The sequence below is a fragment of the Rattus rattus genome, chromosome 8 (genome assembly GCF_011064425.1).
Source record: "Rattus rattus isolate New Zealand chromosome 8, Rrattus_CSIRO_v1, whole genome shotgun sequence".
Lineage (NCBI taxonomy): Eukaryota > Metazoa > Chordata > Mammalia > Rodentia > Muridae > Rattus > Rattus rattus.
In genome coordinates, this window is record NC_046161.1 from 101438757 (window position 1) to 101457732 (window position 18976).

The 18976-nt window shown below is 53.8% G+C and overlaps 2 protein-coding genes and 1 long non-coding RNA gene across 3 annotated transcripts; 2 read left to right on the forward strand and 1 right to left on the reverse strand.

Annotated features, from left to right (window-relative positions):
- Positions 1 to 943: 943 nt before the first annotated feature.
- Positions 944 to 7384, forward strand: LOC116906988 (probable threonine protease PRSS50). Its single transcript, XM_032909914.1, is given in 5 exon segments — positions 944 to 1397; positions 4085 to 4247; positions 5211 to 5494; positions 6533 to 6699; positions 7042 to 7384. Coding segments are annotated over 5 exon segments (1305 nt in total). The 3' UTR covers positions 7279 to 7384.
- Positions 7385 to 8240: 856 nt separating this feature from the next.
- On the reverse strand, positions 8241 to 16692 carry Tmie (transmembrane inner ear). Its single transcript, XM_032910791.1, has 4 exons — positions 16142 to 16692; positions 13174 to 13291; positions 10014 to 10163; positions 8241 to 9520 (listed from the first exon to the last, which is right to left on the reverse strand). Exons 1-4 carry the CDS (start codon positions 16235 to 16237, stop codon positions 9423 to 9425), a joined length of 462 nt encoding a protein of 153 aa, XP_032766682.1. The 5' UTR covers positions 16238 to 16692; the 3' UTR covers positions 8241 to 9422.
- Positions 16693 to 17913: 1221 nt separating this feature from the next.
- Positions 17914 to 18663, forward strand: LOC116907686. The gene is made up of 2 exons (XR_004388836.1): positions 17914 to 17989; positions 18370 to 18663. It is a non-coding gene; the product is annotated as an uncharacterized LOC116907686 (long non-coding RNA).
- Positions 18664 to 18976: the final 313 nt, after the last annotated feature.

The following is an 18976-nucleotide window of genomic DNA, read 5'->3' on the forward strand; positions in this document are numbered from 1 at the left end:
TGTCTCTGGCAGGAGTGGGTGATGTAGGTCCCTGCTTGGAGATTGGAAAGTGACTGCGTCCTGGGCTCTTGGTGTGATTCAGTGACCTCTGTTAATGACCTTAGGTCTGCTGGCTAAGAGCAACAGTTTCCCTTCCCCCCATGGAGGTGCAGAAATGTGGCAGCTCTGTTTGCTTTTTTCCAGGATAGGAGCATTAAATTGTCTGCTAAGGTGTTTCTTCCAAGAACCTAGGCCTTGATAAGGAGTGAGAATGTCACTTTTTCTATCCGGCTAAAAATTTCCCGTATCCTTGCACCAAGGCTCCATTACTGCATTACTTTTTAAATGTAGGACCTACGTTGCTGAACCATTCTCATGTTCCTCAGAAGCCCAAACACAGTGCCCTTCAGCTCTCACTGTTAACCAATGGATACCATAGCTTCTCCCTTATGGCTCTCTGGTCTTAGTAAGTGGATCTAGAGAGCACAGTGCTTCAAATGTTGCACCCTTTCAAAATCGTCATTAAAGCCAAGCTCGGTGGCCCATATTTAGGAGACCAAGACAGAATTGCAGTGAGTTCGAGACCAGCCTGGGTGACATAGTGAGACCCTAATGAACACACTACTTTGCTTCATCAGTGCCCTGGGACGATGGCCTGAGCTATTAGTATTCAAGGAGGAAGGTATGGGTGCTGGCAGAGGGGAGTAGGGGTACTGAGACGTCGGGGTTGGCCTTCCTCTCGCTGCTGTGGCTGCTGGTGGAGATAGCACAGAAGCTTAGAAATTAGCTGAGGTGAGGCAAAGGGCCCACCAGTCTGAGGAAAGACACAAGCCAGACACTCCTTTCGCGCCTTTGGCTGGAGCGTCCCAGCGCATGCCATCCAGGGGGCGCCACGCAGGCTGGGCACCAGAGCGCCATGAGGCGCCCGATGGAGGGCGCCATTGTGGAGGAACCTAGCGGCGCAATGGAGCCCTGGTGCGGGGCCGGGGTCCGTGGGCAGGGCCCTCAGGGTCCCGGTGTGCCTGGGGCCTCCCGCACCCGCACCCGCGCCCGAGCCCTTCTCCTTCTGTTGCTGCTGCTGCTGCTGCTCCTGCCTCGGCGGCCAGCAGGTGAGCCCGTCCGCCCCCAGCGCCCTCCCCAGCACGCCCACCCGTGGCCGCCTCTGACCCGCTCGTGACCTTCCACAGGCTGCTTGGCCGCAGGAGAATCCCCGGCGACGCTGTCCACCGCAGTCCCGACCGGCCCCAGAGCCTCCTGTGCCTCCAGTGGCATCTGTCCCTCAGGCAGGCTTCGCCTTCCTCGGCAGGACCAGACTTCAGACACTTCACAGACCACGACTCCACCGAAAGGGATGGGGGCCCTGAGCACTGTGGGGATTACTGGGTCCGTTCCTAAGACAAAACCCGGCGACCTCCCCTGTAAGTACCGAGCAGGAGAGGTCAGAGAGTTCTTAGATTTTTTTGGTCTCCGAGGTCAAAGGGTCGAGGGATCAAGTACCCAGAGGACGAGGAGGAGTCGGGAACGTCCCTGTACTAGTGTTTATTGAGCTCTGAAGAAGGTTGGGCCAGGCCTTGGGCCTGCTTTTGCTTGCAGGCCTTCCATCGTGGTGAGGTAAATAGGAGGCAGCTGAGGACCATCAAAGCTAGTGCTGGGAATGCAGAGGTGGTGTCCCCGTACCCAGAGCTGGCCGCTGGCAGCTGCGGGCCGTCCTTTGACCTGGCCTGCCCCTTGTCTCAGGTTCCCATCCCAGAGTCCACAGCATAACTTTTTTTTTTTTTTTTTTTTTTTTTTTTTTTTCTTTTTTTGAGCTGGGGACCGAACCTTGGGCCTTGCAGGCAAAGCGCTCTACCACTGAGCTAAATCCCAACCCACACAGCATAACTTCTGTGGGGGTTTCAGAGCCCACCTGGTGTTTTAATGTCCTTGCTGTTGGTGTGTAAAGCCACTCGGGGGTGGGGACTTTTATTTATTTGGCTTACGTTCCCAGGTCCCAGTCCATCAGGGAGGGCAGCCAGGGCAAGAACCCGAGGTAGAAACCATGGAGGAAGGCTGCTCGCTGGCACTTTCACTCTCACAGGATCATGCTTAGCTAGTTTTCTTACATAGCCCGTCCCCTCCTGGAGATGGTGCCACGCCACCGAGGGCTGTGCCATCCAGCATCAACTGATAATCAAGACAGCCCTCACCCCTTACCCCTCACCCCACAGCCAATCTCATTTAGACAATTTGTCAATGTAGGCTTTTCTTTCAGACCACTCTGTGCTGTGTCCAGTTGGCAATTAAACCTCACCAGTGCCCCAGGATACTTTCTTGTAAACAATGGTCTGTGGTTAAGACCCACATAAGAGACTGTTGTTATCCTAGGATTCGATGCAGTCACTTTAACTGACTCAAAAAGTCTAGCAGGAGACATCACTGTACCGTGCGTGGTGCGTGCTGATAGTCCCTTAGCCGAGTATCATTTTAAAATGCTGTGGTGGGCTGGGGAGCTAATCACTCGGTGGGTAAGAGAGCTCTTACCGTGCAAACAGGAAGACCTGAGTTAAAACCCCAGGACCTATGTAAAAAGCTGAATGGGTGTGTGCTCTCATGCTCCAGTAACCCCAGCACTTTAGGGGCAGGGAGAGGAGAATGGGGAGCAGAGACAGGAGATTGCTGGGACCTCAGCACCCTACTGAGGAAGCTGCCAATCTATCTTAGGGTTCAGTGAGTGATGCTGTATCAAGAGAGTAACAGAGTAACAGGGACTCTGCAAATCCTCCTCTGGCCTCCACACACACACAGGAACTCTGGCCTCCACACGCGCACAGGAGTGTGTGTCTGCCCATCCACACGGGAATGGTAAAATATAACACATAAATAACACCAGGCCCTGAATCCCATCCCAGCACTACAAATGAACACATAATACATATATACATACATATACATACATATATATATATATATATATATATATATATATATATATATATATGCCATGGCCCATTGACTTGGTTGCACAATGCACTGATTTGATTAGGACATACTTAAGTGGGAATAACTGGGAAGCTAGATAGGGTTAACTTCGATTTCCTTTATTTTTATGTGTATAGTACATTGCCTGCATGCACGTGTCTGCCCTACCTATGTGCCTGGCGCCTATGGAAGCCAGAAGGGGGCACCATATCTCCAAATCGGAGTTATGGATGGTTGGGAGCCTCCACGTGCATGCTGGGAACAACTCCTCTTATGCTTAGGGAAAAGCAGCTACTGCTTTATTTATTTATTTATTTATTTATTTATTTATTTTCCCCAAAACAGGGTTTCTCAGTGTAGCCACGCCTATCCTGGAACTCACTCTGTAGACCAGGCTGGCTTCAAACTCAGAGATCTACCTGCCTCTGCCTCCCAAGTTCTGGGCTGAAAGGTGGTCTCTGATACCCCCCACCCCGCGCAGCCAGTGCTCTTAATAACCCAACCATCTCTCTGGCCCCCTTCTTGAGTTTTCACAACTTTTCCCATAGTGCCCTTTAGCAGTTGGCACTCCCCTCCGCAGGAGGGTACGTCATGACCTAGAGTTCTCACCAGCATTTGATGTCACAAATACCCAGCTTTTGACAGACGGGTGTGTGAATCTGCTTATGCTGGCTATCCCGAGTCAGTCCCAAGAGGCCGGGCGAGCTTCCGTGGCTTTTGTTACATTTCCTCTTCGGGGTGTGCCTGCTCCCTCATGCAGCCCGCTTTACTGTTGGGTTATCTGTCTACGTGAATCACAAGAGGGGATTCCCAGAGAAGGGGCCAGGATCCACACTGGGTCAACTAAAAGGAGCAGTCTGAAAACAGGTAGACGTACAGATGCATTTGTGATGGTCTGGCTGAAGCTTGTTATTAGAGTGCTCTGGAGCCCGCACTGTAGGAACAAGGAAATAGCATCTGGATGCTGCTGGGGCTTTTCTGAAGCTGCAGAAGTCCATCCGTGTGTGGGCTCTGTTCTATAGTGAAACGTAGAAAAGGTTGGATAGCTACAGGGGAGAGGCTGGAGAGGCTGAGGGAAATGCGGACAGAGCCACGAGATGTGGCAGGGTGAACTTGTCCTTCTTCAAACTCTTTTCTTTCTCTTCAGTGTGCGGCTCCTCCCAGGAGCCAGACCCTACTCTCAGGGACCCAGAAGCCATGACCCGGCGGTGGCCATGGATGGTCAGCGTGCAGACTAATGGCTCACACGTCTGTGCCGGCATCCTGATTGCCTCCCAGTGGGTGTTGGCTGTGGCCCACTGCTTGAGCCAGTGAGTTGGGGCCCAGGTGGGTGGGTGGAAAGACATTTGGAATGCCAGACTCTCAGTCACTCTCCCAGGTGACCCATCAAGTAGCAATCGTGTCCTGTGTGGAGCCTACAGAGCCAGGCCCAGCCTCACCCTCACCCTGAGCAAGGCGGGGTTAGGTCTCACAGATTCCTTCCTGGGGCTTGGCCTTTGGCCTGTACCTGCCCTTTGCCCTTTGACCTCCCCTTCAGTCCTGTGCTGTAGGGCCTCAGAAGGCCCTAGGTCTTTCATTCCAATTACCCTCTCTTCTCTTCTGAGAGAGACCCTGACTTAGAACCTCTCAGGTGGACTAGAGACGGGAAGATAGGCATACTTTGTGTAGAGACCAAGGGGTTGGTGTGCCAATGTTCTGGGGCCTGCAAGTTCCTGAGAGCAACATCTATCTGTGTTTCCCATGAGGACTGACCAGTGAGAGCATGTTCCCATAGAAGGCGGCTTAAGATTCAGGCCATGGGGGGCTGGGGATTTAGCTCAGTGGTTAGAGCGCTTACCTAGGAAGCGCAAGGCCCTGGGTTCGGTCCCCAGCTCCGAAAAAAAGAACCAAAAAAAAAAAAAAAAAAAAAAAAGATTCAGGCCATGGTCACTATACAGGGACTCCGTTACCCACCAAGGTGAAACGTAGGAGAAAAACTCAGGTTCTGACTTGAGGAAACAGAGACCATATCACAAGACCACTTCCTACATGCACATCTCTGAGCAGGCCATGGCATTTCTCTGAATCTCCATTTTTCCCCTCCACACAAAAGGGGACCACCCGTTGTGTGCAGGACTCTGTCATGAGGAACAGGCTCTGGGAGGAGGGGAGTTTGAAGCAGGAGGTGGCCTGCCTGGATTTGCTTACAGGGCCACAGTGGTATGAAGGGCAGGATTGGGGCATGAGGTAAGAGCCTGGAGGTGATGGAATATGCCCCTATCCCATTCCCATAGGAACCGTGTTAACTATACCGTGAGGGTGGGGAGTCCATGGATTAACCAGACCACAGAAACCAGTTCAGATGTGCCAGTAAAGCAGGTCATCATAAACAGCGGCTACCAATCCAGGCGGTACTGGTCGTGGGTTGGCCGGATCCATGACATTGGTCTCCTCAAGCTCAAATGGGAGCTCAAGTACAGCAAATACGTGTGGCCTGTCTGCCTCCCTGGCCTGGAGTATGTGGTGGAGGACGGCTCTCTCTGCACTGTGACAGGCTGGGGATACCCCAAGGCTAACGGTGAGTCAGAGCCCCACCCCCCCATCGTTAGGGTGCATGGTGGGGAGAGCCAACTTGGGTGTGGCTGGGGTGCCCCTTGGATGAACCTTTCTGGATCATCATTTATTCCTGACTGACCCAGGAACTTTCTTCTTCTCATCTCTCAAGTCTCCTCCTCCTCGAGGGTCTTGTCAGAGAACATACTAGGGTCAAGTTAGGCCTCTGGGAACCATTGAAGTCTCAGGATCACGAAAGCTTATGTAAACAAAACTTTCTTGAGAGCAGGGAGGTCTCAGAACGATAGCTTGTCACCTACACACGACCGCAGGACATTGGCAGGTAGAGAGTACAAGAGGGCGGGTTCTCCTGTCTGCAAGACGTTGCCAGAATGGATGTGGGTTATGTTTGAAAAGCCAAGAGTCTCAAAAGGTCCCAGATCCCTCGTCATTCCAGTGCCCCGCCCCCATCCCTTGTCATTCCATTATAGGAGCAAGGCTCTCAAGACAGGCACATCCTCTCATGGCCAGTCAAGGGATCATTTTTTTTTTCTGATGGGTTCTTGGAATATCTCTTCCCTTTATGAAACCACTAATGCACAAGAGACACACCCTTCTCTGTGTCCTTAGGATCCGATTTCCTCCTCTAAACAGCCATTCTGTGGCCTATCTGGGAGTGATCAGAAATTTCCTGTCTCCAGGAGCTCAGGCACATTTTGGGTGGAATGGAAGAGAGTGCTGATGTAGGGGTGGGATGGGGTGGGGGTTAGGGTAGAGTTGTGGGGTGGGCCTGGAGAAACTGTGAGAAAGAGGCCCCAGGAATGGCTTTAAAAAGAGAGACTTAGGCCTGAGAGTGCTGGCTGCACTTGGAAGAGGACTAGCGGAGCCAAGAGGTCAATAGGTGTGGACTATGTTCCAGCACCTCCATGGGGACAACCTTGGGGCCTGCTGGCCAGAGGGGAAAATAGCCCAGATATGGAGACCTCTCTGCTATGCAAAAGAGACAGAGACGGTGGCTGTGGACTAGCCAATGGCTAAACCTGACTGGGGACATGTCCCACAGGCCTATGGCCCCAGTTCCAAACCCTCCAGGAGAAGGAAGTCTCTATCCTGAACAGCAAGGAGTGTGAGCATTACTACCACAAGTTCTCCAGGATCCACACTCTGGTTCGGATCATCAGCCCTCAGATGATCTGTGCCTTGGACAACGACAGGGAAACGTTCTGCTATGTGAGGACCACTGTCCCTTGCTCACTTATCCCAAGGGGTGGAGGGGTGCAGGAGGCAGAGCCGAGAGCGACAGAGAGGGGAGAGAGGGAGAGAGGGTGAGAAACGTAAGCAGGGGCAGGGGTGGGAGAGGATGGAGGTGAGGACGGGGATGAGACTGGGAGGGAATTGGGTGTGGATGGAGGACGGAGTGTCCTATGTGGAGGAAGTATCAGTTCGTTCATTCTGGGGGGATATGGAGATAACCTGGTGGGAACATCCTGGGTGGGGTCCCTGAGTCGGGTCACGGCCCCCTCAGACGTGGCTTCACCTCCCTGACCTTTTTAACTCCTTCCCTCCTTACAGGAGAGGACTGGTGAGCCCCTGGTCTGCTCTTCAGACGGCATGTGGTACCTGGTAGGAGTGATGAGCTGGGGCCCGGGCTGCAAGAAGACTGAGGCCCCGCCCATCTTTCTCCAGGTCTCTCACTACCAGATGTGGATCTGGGACCGCCTTAGTGGGGAGCCCCTGGCCCTTCCCGCGCCATCCAGGACCTTGCTTCTGGGTTTCCTTCTGCTCCTCATCCTTCTGGGCACTCTGTGACACTGCCATGTCTCTCTCCTTCCTTCCCCTCCTCCTGAGTGCTGCTTGTGGGTGAGGCGCTCAGCCAGCAGGGACTAGCAGAGATTAAAACACTTCTTTTTTCCCATGTCTCCTCCTGTCTGAGCCTGCTCTAGTGGGAAGTGGGAACACACAATGCGATGTGTGCTTATAACCCCTGAGGAGCCTCTAAAGTTTTGGGGTGGCTCCCGTGGAAAGCAGAGGGGTGTATGAAGGGGCGGCGGGAAGGTTAGGATGGGCTACCCAGGCTGAAGCTGGGGCTGACAGACCTCTCTCCCAGACCCCTAGATGGAGAGCTGCATGCTCCTTCTGTGAGACTTGAGTGGGAATTGGACTCTCCCTGGTCTTGACTGCCTTCTGGCTAGGACCCGGAACCCTGAAGAATATTGTTCCCATAACTCCATAGAGTACTATGACCCTCTAGTCCTGCTTCCAGCCTGGAGAGACACAGGTACACAAAGGACCCAGCAGAGCTGACACACTTCGCACAGGCTGCAGCTGCTGATGCTCTGAGTGACCTCGAGTGGCCTCAGCCCCTCTGGGTTTCCACGGCCTTGCATACAGAGCAGTTCTGATGTGTCTTGAGAGATGCCCATGGACGGGACCCTGAAGGTCAGCCAGCTGCGTCCGCCTAGTCAGGGTCCTCTATGTCCATGATAGGGCCTTCTGTGATCCCTCCGCCCCCTCAATATTTCCTTGCCCAAGCCATCCTCGCATGCCTCTCCTTGTAGGACGATGAGGGATGATTCCCGTGAATCCCAGCACCAGGTTCAAACTGTCAGAGGCCTGTTGGGCCTGGGGTAGAGTGGAGGAGAGTTCTGCTTAGCTCCTCAGTTTCCCTCCCTGTCCACTTGGTGAGGTGGGGTGGCTATAACTGCTCCTCATCCACTGGGCTTTCCCCCGCTTAGTCTGGGACAGGGGTCAGACAGAGAGAGAACGTCAGGTTTGTCTGAGGCACCTATCGTGTTGTGTCACTTTTACAGGAATCCTTAAGGACCAGGCAAAGCGTGGGACCGGGGCAGAAGTTCATCTCAGGGTGAAGTTTTATACGCCTGGGGCTGAGAAGGCACCTGGCTTTAGTTACAGATTTCCTCAGGACACCTTTCTAGCAGGCTTCACACTGGGAAAGTCTTCCAGGGTCTCAGTCCCCAGCTCCGGGCACAGCTCCTCATTTTGACACTAGAAGCGCCTTCGTACATCTCCCTCTCCGAGCCAGCCCCTCCATGGCGTTTCATTCGTCTTCTTGGCAGAGATGCTTTTTAAAGTAAGGGACATGGCAGAAGAGGACCTGCATACCACTGTGTTCGGCAGACTGGTGGCTGACTGCTTCCTGCCGTGGTCTGACAGAGTCCTGGCCAGAGAAAAGGCAACCGCAGTAGTCCGTACCCCATGCACTGCGTCTTGAGTAGTTCTTGGTTCCCGTGAGGAGACCCAGGCTTTCTCACTCAGCCCACTCAACTCATTCTTCTATGTTTCAGACCCCACCCCTAAGCCAGAAGCCCTTAGGCCCTGGGCCTCCTGCCAGCCCCTCAGTGGTCTCGGCCCTGTCACGCTGTCACCTTGTTTTCAGAGCTTGGCATTTGCCAGATCAGGGATTCTCCTGATAATGGGGACACCCTAGAAGCCAAGGACAGATCACCGTCGAACTTGGGGCAATCTCCTTGCTCTTTGGGGTGGCTGTCTAGCTATGTCAGAGAATCTCTCATGTCACAAGTCCCCTTCCAATCCTCCGTCTGTGTTGTTGAACAATCTGTTCAATCCTGCCATCCTCATCGACCAATCCCTGACTCCTTCATAGCCACTTCTGCCCCTGGCAAGAAGGGTGGGACAGAAGCTTGCCTGGATGGGGAGAGGAGTTTGAGGCCACTCTATATCTATGGAGGGACAGTGGCCCATGAGAAGTGCCCAGACTGACCATGTGAAATGAACAGAGTCCAGGGTGGACACTAGTGAAGTCTTGTCCCTACATCTTTTGGGCCGTGAGGTAATGCCCACGACCTTGGCCTTCCCCTGGACCACAGCCTCTGCCGTCCATGTATGAACGCGGAGTCCTGATGCCTGGATCCTGGCCTGAACTCATGCTTCAGGGCCTGCCAGCCCCGGCTGCCACCTCCAGGACGCCGCCCTCACTTCTCTCCTTTCTTCTTCGCCTCATTCTTCTCGTCCTCCTCTACCTTGATAGCCACCGTGTCCACACTGTCCTTCTTCTTTTTCTTCTTGTCCTCTGAGGGGAGGGAGAAGAGGCCAAGCCACAGTGGTGAGACAGGAAAAGGCCGCAGAACGCCTCTCTCCTCCTGCCCTTTCTCCTCAGATCTTTTTTACCTGGGGATACGTGTGTATGCATGCCTATGAGTGCAAACATGTGTGGGCATGTGTGTAGAGACCCGAGGTGGGTGTTGGATGTCTTCTATAGCTGTCTGCCTTTAATGTAGGTGTTGGAACAGCAAACTCAGGTCCCTGTGCTTGTGTGACAAAGAGACCTTACCGACTAAATCCCCCCCCCACACACACACACAATGTTTCTGCTAAAAAAACAGGCTCCTTGTCCTAGTTGCCTGGCTCTGACCAGTTTCTGCTCTCCTGGGATCGTGCCCAGTCCCTTCTCTGGACCAGCTGCAGCGAGAGGGCAGGGACAGGTTCAGTTGGAATAGTGGGACCGAGGAAGTGGCCGGCTGCAGGGTCCAGGGCAGGCTGCAACTGAACTGGAAACTACTTACCTCCAGGGATTTCTGTGAGTTCGTTGAGGGGAGGCACGGTCTCCAGCTTGTCTGTGTACATCTTGGCTGCCTTTCGCTGTAGATACCGAGCCTCGATCTCCTTCCGTGTCCGCGGTACACGGCAGTTGAACACACAGCACAGCGTGATGACTGTATGGGTGTCAGAGCAAGTTTGGCTAGGGTGAGGGCTCAGCCAGGTTGAGTGGTACCCAAATGCTAGTCCTGACTCTGCCTGCGTAGGCGTGTATCACGTCAGACTTCTGCAAAAGCCTAAGGTGACCCGGCCCATGCTTAGTTGTAATGGTTCACTGTCAAATTCTTAGCAACTTGGACATGAAGCCTGGTGTTCTCATTGTAGTTGACCACAAATTCTAGAGCTAGTCTAGGTCTGGTAGTCGCTGACCACACTGGGTACCAGAGGAGGGTACAGCTCTAGCCAAGGCTACCTAGAGTCACACTGTGCTTCTGACTTAGGCCTCTCTGGGTGCTCCTAAGACACCCCAGGTTTCCTTCTCCAGCCTCCTTGTCACAGACAGAGGTGTAGTAAACGCCCAAGGGTGTGGCTGCATCCTCTTCAGCCTCCCTGAGGACAAGCCTGGACCCTGCCTAGGAAGAAACTGGTGAGGACGGCCCAGACCCTGCACTGGGCATTTACTTCTGAGGGAGTTCTCCCAGGGATGTTTTTCTGGTTAAAGGCAGCTATGCCACGTCAATTGAGCAGAGCGTGGAGCTGGCCTGTCCAGTGATGGACAAAGCAGGGCTGCCAGAACCTGGCTGGCTGGGCAGAGTTTATTTTTCTAAGGCTCCCACAATCTGACCACTGTGGCCCCAGCCCCTAGGGAGGGGGTGGGGCTGGTTCTTATTATAAATAATATGACCCGACAGAACTTCCTGGCAGGCTACTGAGGTACAGAAGGGCCCAGCATGACAAGCCAGGTCTATTTTGAGGAAATGGATCAGACCTAGGTAGTCTAGGGTCATCTTATTCAACCAGAACTGTGTAACTTGAGGCAAATATTTTGTTCCTATTTCTCTCACCCAGACTTTAGAATGGGAGAAGCAATGGGATGGAATGAGTGGATGGATGGACAGATAGACAGGATGGAAGAGAGTGTCTAAAAGTCTCCACTGCTGGGAACTGGATTGGGTTCCTGTGGGAGCCACTGGCATCTAGAAATATGCTGGAGGTAGGAAGAGGCTGGCTACACCAGAGCCCCAGTGTACAGCTCTCTGGGGTTAGACCTGAGCAGACAATGGTCTTTCATTACCCAGAGTGCTTTGCTTTGGTCTCACTCAGACTCCTGTGTGGATGCCTGGGACTCAAGGTTTTCCTCATGCTCCAATCCTACTGGCTTGGGTCACCTTTGCTAGTCACCCCAGTGGCACCCTGAGGACCTTGCTTGCTAAGGCTCCGTGTAGCTGTTGGCAGTTCAACAAAGATCACAAATGCCTGCCCAGCCAAGCCCACCCGTCTAAGTCCGCCCATCCTGACCTGGCCTGTTTGCTTCTCTTCAAAGAAAATGAATGAAAATTTGGGGTCAAGTTCTGAGGCCCGGGGCAGAACCAGGAATTCTGGAGAGCCCCAGGGGAACTTTATTCAGCCTTAGTTCCCATCCCTGAGGGAATTTGGGGAGGGGGATGCTCCACTAATGCCTGCTGGAGTTCAAGCAGTCTGGGAAGCAGCGAGGATAGTTTCCCTGCCATCGCTCCCAGAAGCTATGCTATGGAGGAGGCCGCCGCTGACCTGCTGCACAGGGACTGTCCGTCCCTGCCCTTTTGCATGCTAGGGAATGAAGGTAGAGGTGGGGGAATGCTCTGCAGTTAACTTCCATGTGCCTCTTTAGTTTGACTCTGTGCCAATTTCTGGTGTGGCCCCAGGCCCCTCCACCATTCTCTGAGAGCAGGGCCTGGGAGAGGCCTCAGGTTCCTAGCTGTTACCCTGGGGGTGAGGGGATTCCCCAGAGACGTTCTCTTCACAGCTCTGGGGCTCCTTGGGACAGTTGCTAACTGCCTCTTGATAACAAGGGAGGTCTCCTTCCAGATATAAGGACTCTGGTTGCAGGCACACCTTTTTCTGGGGCCATCACTCAGCAGTCTCCTCTCTAGGCCTAAGCTGGGAATACCACCAGCTAGTTCCCCAGATTTGGGAGGAAAGGGTATTCTCACTCGAGGACACTTTGCCTGCCAGGAGAGGCCTGTACAAATCAGATGTCTTGAGAGCCCCTCACATCTGGATGGTTTCTCCGTGGCCGTCCAGCACTCTAGGCCATCTCTTGGGAAAGCTGCCACTAGAACTCAAATGTCACTTTAGCCTCTATTTTGGGTACCTTTTGGTGATGTCCCACGGGTCTTATCTGAAACCTGACATAGAGGCCAGCTCCCTCCTAGCTTTTGCTCATACTGTCCCCTCTAAAGACCTTTCCCAGCCAGCCTCCCTCTGGTCTACAGCCGGAAGACCCCTCCTCTATGGGCTGTTATAAGTGGGGTGGGTTTCTTCTCTCTTTGCTCCCCACTCCTTGCCCTTGTTTTGTGTCTCGGCATCCCATTTAGCTTGTGTTCATTCAACTTGTTGCTACCGCCCCCTCCACTGACCAACGTCACAATGGAGAGGGAGAGGGGTCCACTCCAAGCCCATTGCATCAGTAAGACTGGAGGAGAGGAATGGACCCCCCGCTTTGAAAAGTAGGTATGAATCATTTCTGGAAAATGACACTTAGAGAGGTAGAGCTCAGAGTCTGGAAGCTGCGTGTGCTCACTGTCTGGGGAGCCTCTGGTAGAGGGTGTCCTTGCTGGGGCCCCTGGGTGTGGGCTCTCTGAATTGGCCGAACTGCAAGAAAAGCATCAGGAGGCCAGCCATAGGAAAGATGACATGTCCTGGATTCAGTTGGAGTCCCCTATAATTAACATAATTGCCATGTGGCTGCTTCCCCGGGTCCAGCAGAAATCTTTGGGTCACCACTGGCCCGTCAGCCCTCCACAGGGACTTTGTGTGAGTGAGGAGGTGCCAGAGACCACGGTGGGCCTCTTGTGAGCGCCTAGCCTATTTGAACTGCCCGGAATTGCTGCTCTGAATCCAAGGAGTACAGAAGGGGCTGGGGGGAGCTAGAAGGGCTGTGTTCTTCCTGTGGTGGGGTGGGGAGGGCAGGGTACAGCTACTCACTGATGGACAGCACGAACAGGGAAAAGATGCCCACCACATGCCACAGGCGCATGTCCCAGAACACCACGGTCTCCTTGGTCAGTGGGGGCGGCTTGGGCTTGGGCGGGGCCGTGCTGGGCTGTGGGGTCAAGAGAAAAAAGGAGTGAGCCAGGCACAGGCCAGCAGGCTGGGATGGGGTCAGCAAGGACTCAGCCCACCCGTTTTTAGAATCCCCAAAATGTTTCAGACCTTCACAGCCAACACCCTAGACCTCAAAAAGTCCAAGGTTTAGAATAAAAGCAGTGATCAGAGTCCCAGACCGTGTCACCATGGACTTGGACTAGAAGAGAGGCTGCTGCTTGGGGGAAACAAGGCTCAAAGAAGCAAATGTGGACAGCCTGACCTAGCCAGCGCTGATGGGGTCTCAGGACCAAGGCCAGAGACAGGGCAAGACCGGTTTCACGGGCCAGGTGTGCTGCCTGGTAGACTGGTTTTATTCTCCTCTCCCAATGGTGCTCTACTGCTAGGCTACATGGATAAGACTCTCCTCATACAGGTGTCCACACACTGGCTCCTGCCCCATGCCACCAGACAGCTAGGCCTGCCAGGATAGACCTAGAAAAATAGTAATGTAGCGCCACCAGGTGGCTAAATGATATAAGTGCGGCTAAAAGGGACAGGAACCGTGGGTTTCTAGGAGGCCTCATGTCTAAGGGAACCTGACCACAGGGTATTAAAAGATAGTATCCCGCCTTATGTTTCTAGAAATCAAGGAAAACATATCACTTATCTGGGTGTTTTTGAGCTATGGCTTTGCCCTGGGTGTGTTTGTTTTTGTAGATGGTGCGCTGGGGGGGGGGGGTGTCGAACCTGGAGTTATGTGTGCTAGGCAAACACTCTATCAACTGAGTTTTTCATTCTCAGCCCGTCCCGGATGTTTCGAGGTTACATGACTTCGTCCCGAGTGTCTACGGGAATATGGCTGTGCCTTGTGGAAGATGAGAGGGGCTACTTTTGACTAGAAAGAGATATAATCCTGTCTGTCAGAAAGTTTGGCTAAGGGACAAGGAGAGGGGTGAGGCCAGGCATTTGTGCAACATGTCATCTCCTAAATGATCAATAAGAACAGGCTTGGAACGTCCCTCGTGGCTATCTGAGAAAGGAAAGCCACCTGTTTCTCAGCCTCTCTCCCGTTCCTACGGCCTCACTGAGGTCCATAAACATAGACACCTTCCAGGGGTTCTCATCTAGCAACTGCCTGCCCCCCCACCCCATGGGGAGGGTGGTTCTCAGAGGGGATCACTAACCTATGCTAGGCCCAGAGTCATTGGGCCATAGGCTGGTACGTGACTTCTAAGCTCTTTTCTGCTCACTAAGAGGCACTGGGTTGGGACCTCACCTCTTTACTCCAGACCTCAGATTCTCTCCCTGTAATTGGAATAGGATAGTGCCAGCTGCTTCTGGGGACTCTCCGGTCTGATGGCAAAGTTGGCGATAGTGTAGCGCTGAATAGCATTATCCTTTGGTGGATTGGGAACCCTCCACCCCCGTGAGAGCAGGGAAGTATGTGGATAAGCATGTGTGGGCAGATGGGCAGACATATATGGGCAGAGGGCATATGAGTGGTTGGAGCAATGTGTGTGGGGCTCAGCTCCTGACTGCAACGTCAGAGTTTGGGGGCTTGGCAGTAGCTCTTCTCCGTTTCACAGGCCTGATGTTTTGGCCTGACTGATTATCTAACTGGAAGATCCTGATCTGGCTCTTGGGTGGAGGGTTTCAGGCAACGACCAGGCACCTTATGGTAGGCCCTGATAAAGGTAGAAATTCTCAGACTTGGAGTTCCTGCCTCCTTCAGAGGCACAGCCCAGTCGAGAGGGCACCACCAGGCTGGATTGAGAAGAGACGTGGATCCCAACCCTGCCTGTATCTCCCATGCTTCCTTAGAAGACAGGCCTTTGCGTGAGATCTAGGCAGATGGCCTCCAAATGTGATTTCCTCTGCTGAGCTGGGCTGAGCTGGGAGAAGATGAACTCCTGGGAGTGGGGAGACTCCTTGCCTCAGAACTGACTTGCCTGTTGTCACAGCCTTTGCTCTGAGTTTCTGTGCAGGGACCTCAGGGCAGTTGGTGAAAGGCCCTACATGCCCCATGGGGCCCAGGCCAGCCTGGCTTCCCTTACAGGGGACTGATACCTGACTCGAACAGCCTCTTCCACACCACTGGTCAGTTGCAGAAGGGACACAATACACAGGGGTAGAGGTTTCTGTATCATGGGGTGTTGCCCTCAGACTCACCAGTTCAAAGCTCTGCCCCCTCAGAACCCTGAGCTGACTGGCTCTGTCCTCCACTCTCTCCTCCTGCCCCTTTGCCTGCAGCTCCTGACTTCTAAGTCTGTTCTGTTACCTCCTATTAAAAAGGCTGCAGGTGGCCCCGGTCAGGCTTCTGGCCAGTTTGTTCCACCCACCCATCTTCTTCACCTCCTTTCTGGGCTGAATCCTCTCAGCCCTCCCAGTCTCTGTCCTTTTCTCATTATTCTCTTCCAAAGAGGAACTGTTCACGACATGTCTGCTTAGAAACCTTGCAGGAATCACTAGGACCTAGTTGGATCTTCCAGTCCCGGTCAGGCCTAAGGTAGGGAGATGTGTGTAGAGAAAGGCCAGTTCCCGCAGCATGCCCTAAATACAGGGTCCGAATATCCTCTATGAGACTAGAAGTCAAGAAAGCTAAGGGCTCTGAAAGTCCCCTCTACCCATCCTCTAGGAAAACAAAGACCGGATGGCAAAGCTGTTTTTTTCTCCTCCACACATGAACACAAACTCCTTGTGTCCCCGAAGTCAGCCGCCATCAGATTAGTGACTCTAAGCATGAAGGGCAAGGGGTCGTGTCAACCCCCACCAAGCTAGATGAAGGGATAGAGTCAGCTCCCCGCACCCGCCGGCCCCTGCCTGGACGGTGCCATCATCCCGAGCCCTCCGTGATGCGATGCCTCACCTCTACCAGCTGCGTGGCAACACCCGCCAGGCAAGCCCCCAGCGCGGCGCCGCCCAGCGCCCAGAGCCGCCCCGAGCCACGCTGCCTCCCGGCCATGTTCTCCCGTTTGCCGCGGACTCCGCTACAGGTCCAGAGAGCAGAGGGGGCTGATGCACAGAGCTACCAGGTGACTGCCCCTGGCCACCGGCAGGCGGTGACGGTGGTAGTGGCAGCGGCCGCGGAGAGTTCTGGCTGCGGGCGGTTGAGTCCGCATCATTTATTCATCTTGGGTGTCAGGTTCCCGGGACGCCACCTGCGCCATCACTGCTGGGGTGAGGGTAGGTGTGGGTGGCACCCCGCCTAGGCTATCAGACTTTTAGACCTTCTACTCCATCCCAAGGGCACTGACGTGGGGGGGAGCAGGGAGGGAGAAAGGGAAAGGTTTAGGGGTAGGCTCTTGACCAACATATTCCCCCAGCCCCCGACCCTTCTCCCTTGGGCCTCAGTTTCTCCATTTGGGACAGAGGGAGGGGCTGAAATCGACTGATCTAGGAGGCCCTTCCCATTCTGACGTCCTGAATTTGGGGGGGAAATGGTACTGGACTTGGGAGGGGGGGCAGTGCGGGCATGTTGCCATGGTGACAGGCACTGAGGGATATCCTGGACTTTCTGGGTTGGCTTCCTGCCCAGAAGCAGCTCTGGTCACCCTGGACACCAAAGCAGGAGGGGAGAATATGGAGAACCAGAGACAGTACAGTTTGAGCCATATCTTGGTGCTGTGGAAGGAGCTTCTGCTCCAGCCGACAAGGTAGCTACCCCTGGAGGATCATTTTCTGACTCTGTTGAATATCCTGCAATATAACCTGGGCCTAGACTCTAGCGAATCCTTGAGGTTGATCCCCAACACTGCACTGTGAGCCTAACCCTGCGGGAACATTGACTACCCACGGATGGAGTTTCTGAGCAGCCGTGGAGACCTAGGAGAGGAGCTGCCGTCTTGGAGGGAGTGGGGGCTTGCACATCCCTGTGCAATATTCCACCTTGCTCTCCCACCCTCCTTCCTTCTTTCCACCATCACCTGCTTGCTGAGGGCTGGGAGAAACAGGTCCAGCATCTTCCTCTCACCAAGAACAGCTGTGGAGGCCAGGCTGCGTGCGCTCGTGCTCGCACGCGCGCGCGCGCGCGCGCGCGTGTGTGTGTGTGTGTGTGTGTGCTCGAGAGAGTATGTGTGTGTGTGTTTGTGTGTGTGAGTGTGAATGTGTGTGAGTGTGTGTGAGTGTATGTGTGCTCGAGGGGGGGGAATGTGTGTGTGGGTGTGAGTTGAGTGTGAGTGTGTGGGTGTGTGTGAGTGTGTGTGTGTGTGTGTGTGTGTGAGTGTGTGTGGGTGTGTGTGTGTGTGTGTGTGTGTGTGTGTGTGTGAGTGTGAGTGTGAGTGGGGGGGGGCTCCTCAGCAAGGCCCTTCCAACTGGATCTCGAAGGGCTTTATCCTGGATGTGCCATTGATGGATAAGGACATAGGCCCCAACAGGGAGCAGAAGGCCAGTTGCCCTTCAAGAACTGCAGATGACAGGAAGCCAGGAAAACAGCTGCTATTTGAAAAGGACTATAGGCCCAGGGGGCACATTAAAGTCAATCTCAAGGTAGCAGGCAAAACTTAGGGGTCACTTCACTCAAAGCAAGCAAGAAACAAAATAAAATCCCAAAACAACACGGGACAACCCCCTCCCCCGCCACCCAGGAATGCTTCTCCACCTAAGAAGCAGCAGCAGCAGCAGCAGAAGCAGCAGCAGCAGAAGCAGCAGCAGCAGCAGCAGCAGCAGCAGAAGCAGCAAGTCTCTGCCTCCTACTTCCTCAAACTCCAGCCACAGGGTAGGCCTGCCTGGGCCAGGCTATGGAAAGCCACATTGATCATGGCTGGAGGAGGCAGATGGGGGAGGAGTCAGGTGGGGGAGGAGTCAGGTGGGGGAGGAGGCAGGTGGGGGAGGAGGCAGGTGGGGGAGGAGGCAGGTGGGGGAGGAGGCAGGTGGGGGAGGAGGCAGGTGGTGGTGGGGGAAGTGGGGATAACCACCCTCAGGGCCTGTGCTAGACTGAACTTTGTCCAGAGGAACTGGGACACTGGGTTGTGACACTGGGAAGACCGTTGGTCCTCTCTGCCTCTGAGTTCTAGCCTGGGAATAAGGAGCCAGAGGCTATCACAGGCCTAATGGAGGGGAGAGGGCAAGGTACAGAGACGGTTGTCACCTTATCAGGACACAGTCACTGGACTGCTGCTCACAGGACTTCCCTTGCTGCTCAGCCCAGGGAGGGCACTGATGTTCAAAGTTCGCTCTCTTGGAAGAGGCTCGGTGTTTTGGAGCATTTGTTGCTCTTGCGAAGGTCCCATGTTTGATTCCCAGCATCCACGGGGTGGCTCTCAACCATCAGTAACTCCAGTTCCAGAAGATTTGACACTTTCTCCTGAACCGACAGGAGTTCATGTGGTGTGGCATAGAGGCAAAACATTCATACACATAAAACCAAATAAATTTATTCTAAGAATTAAAGTACATTGTCTTGTTTGTCTGCCAAAAAGTAGGGCGAGCCGGAATTGTGGCTCCATTGGCAGGGCGTGTGCCTGTGTTCAGTCACCAGCACTGCAAAAATAAATAAAAATAAACAGAAGGAGAGGGAGGAGAAGAGAGAGGGGAACGCAGGTTACATCTCTGCAGGGTCTCTCTCTCTCTCTCTTTCACACACACACTCTCTCTCACACTCTCTCTCTCACACTCTCTCTCTCACACTCTCTCTCACACACACACTCATACACACAAACACTCTCTCTCACACACTCTCACACTCACACACACATGCTCTCTC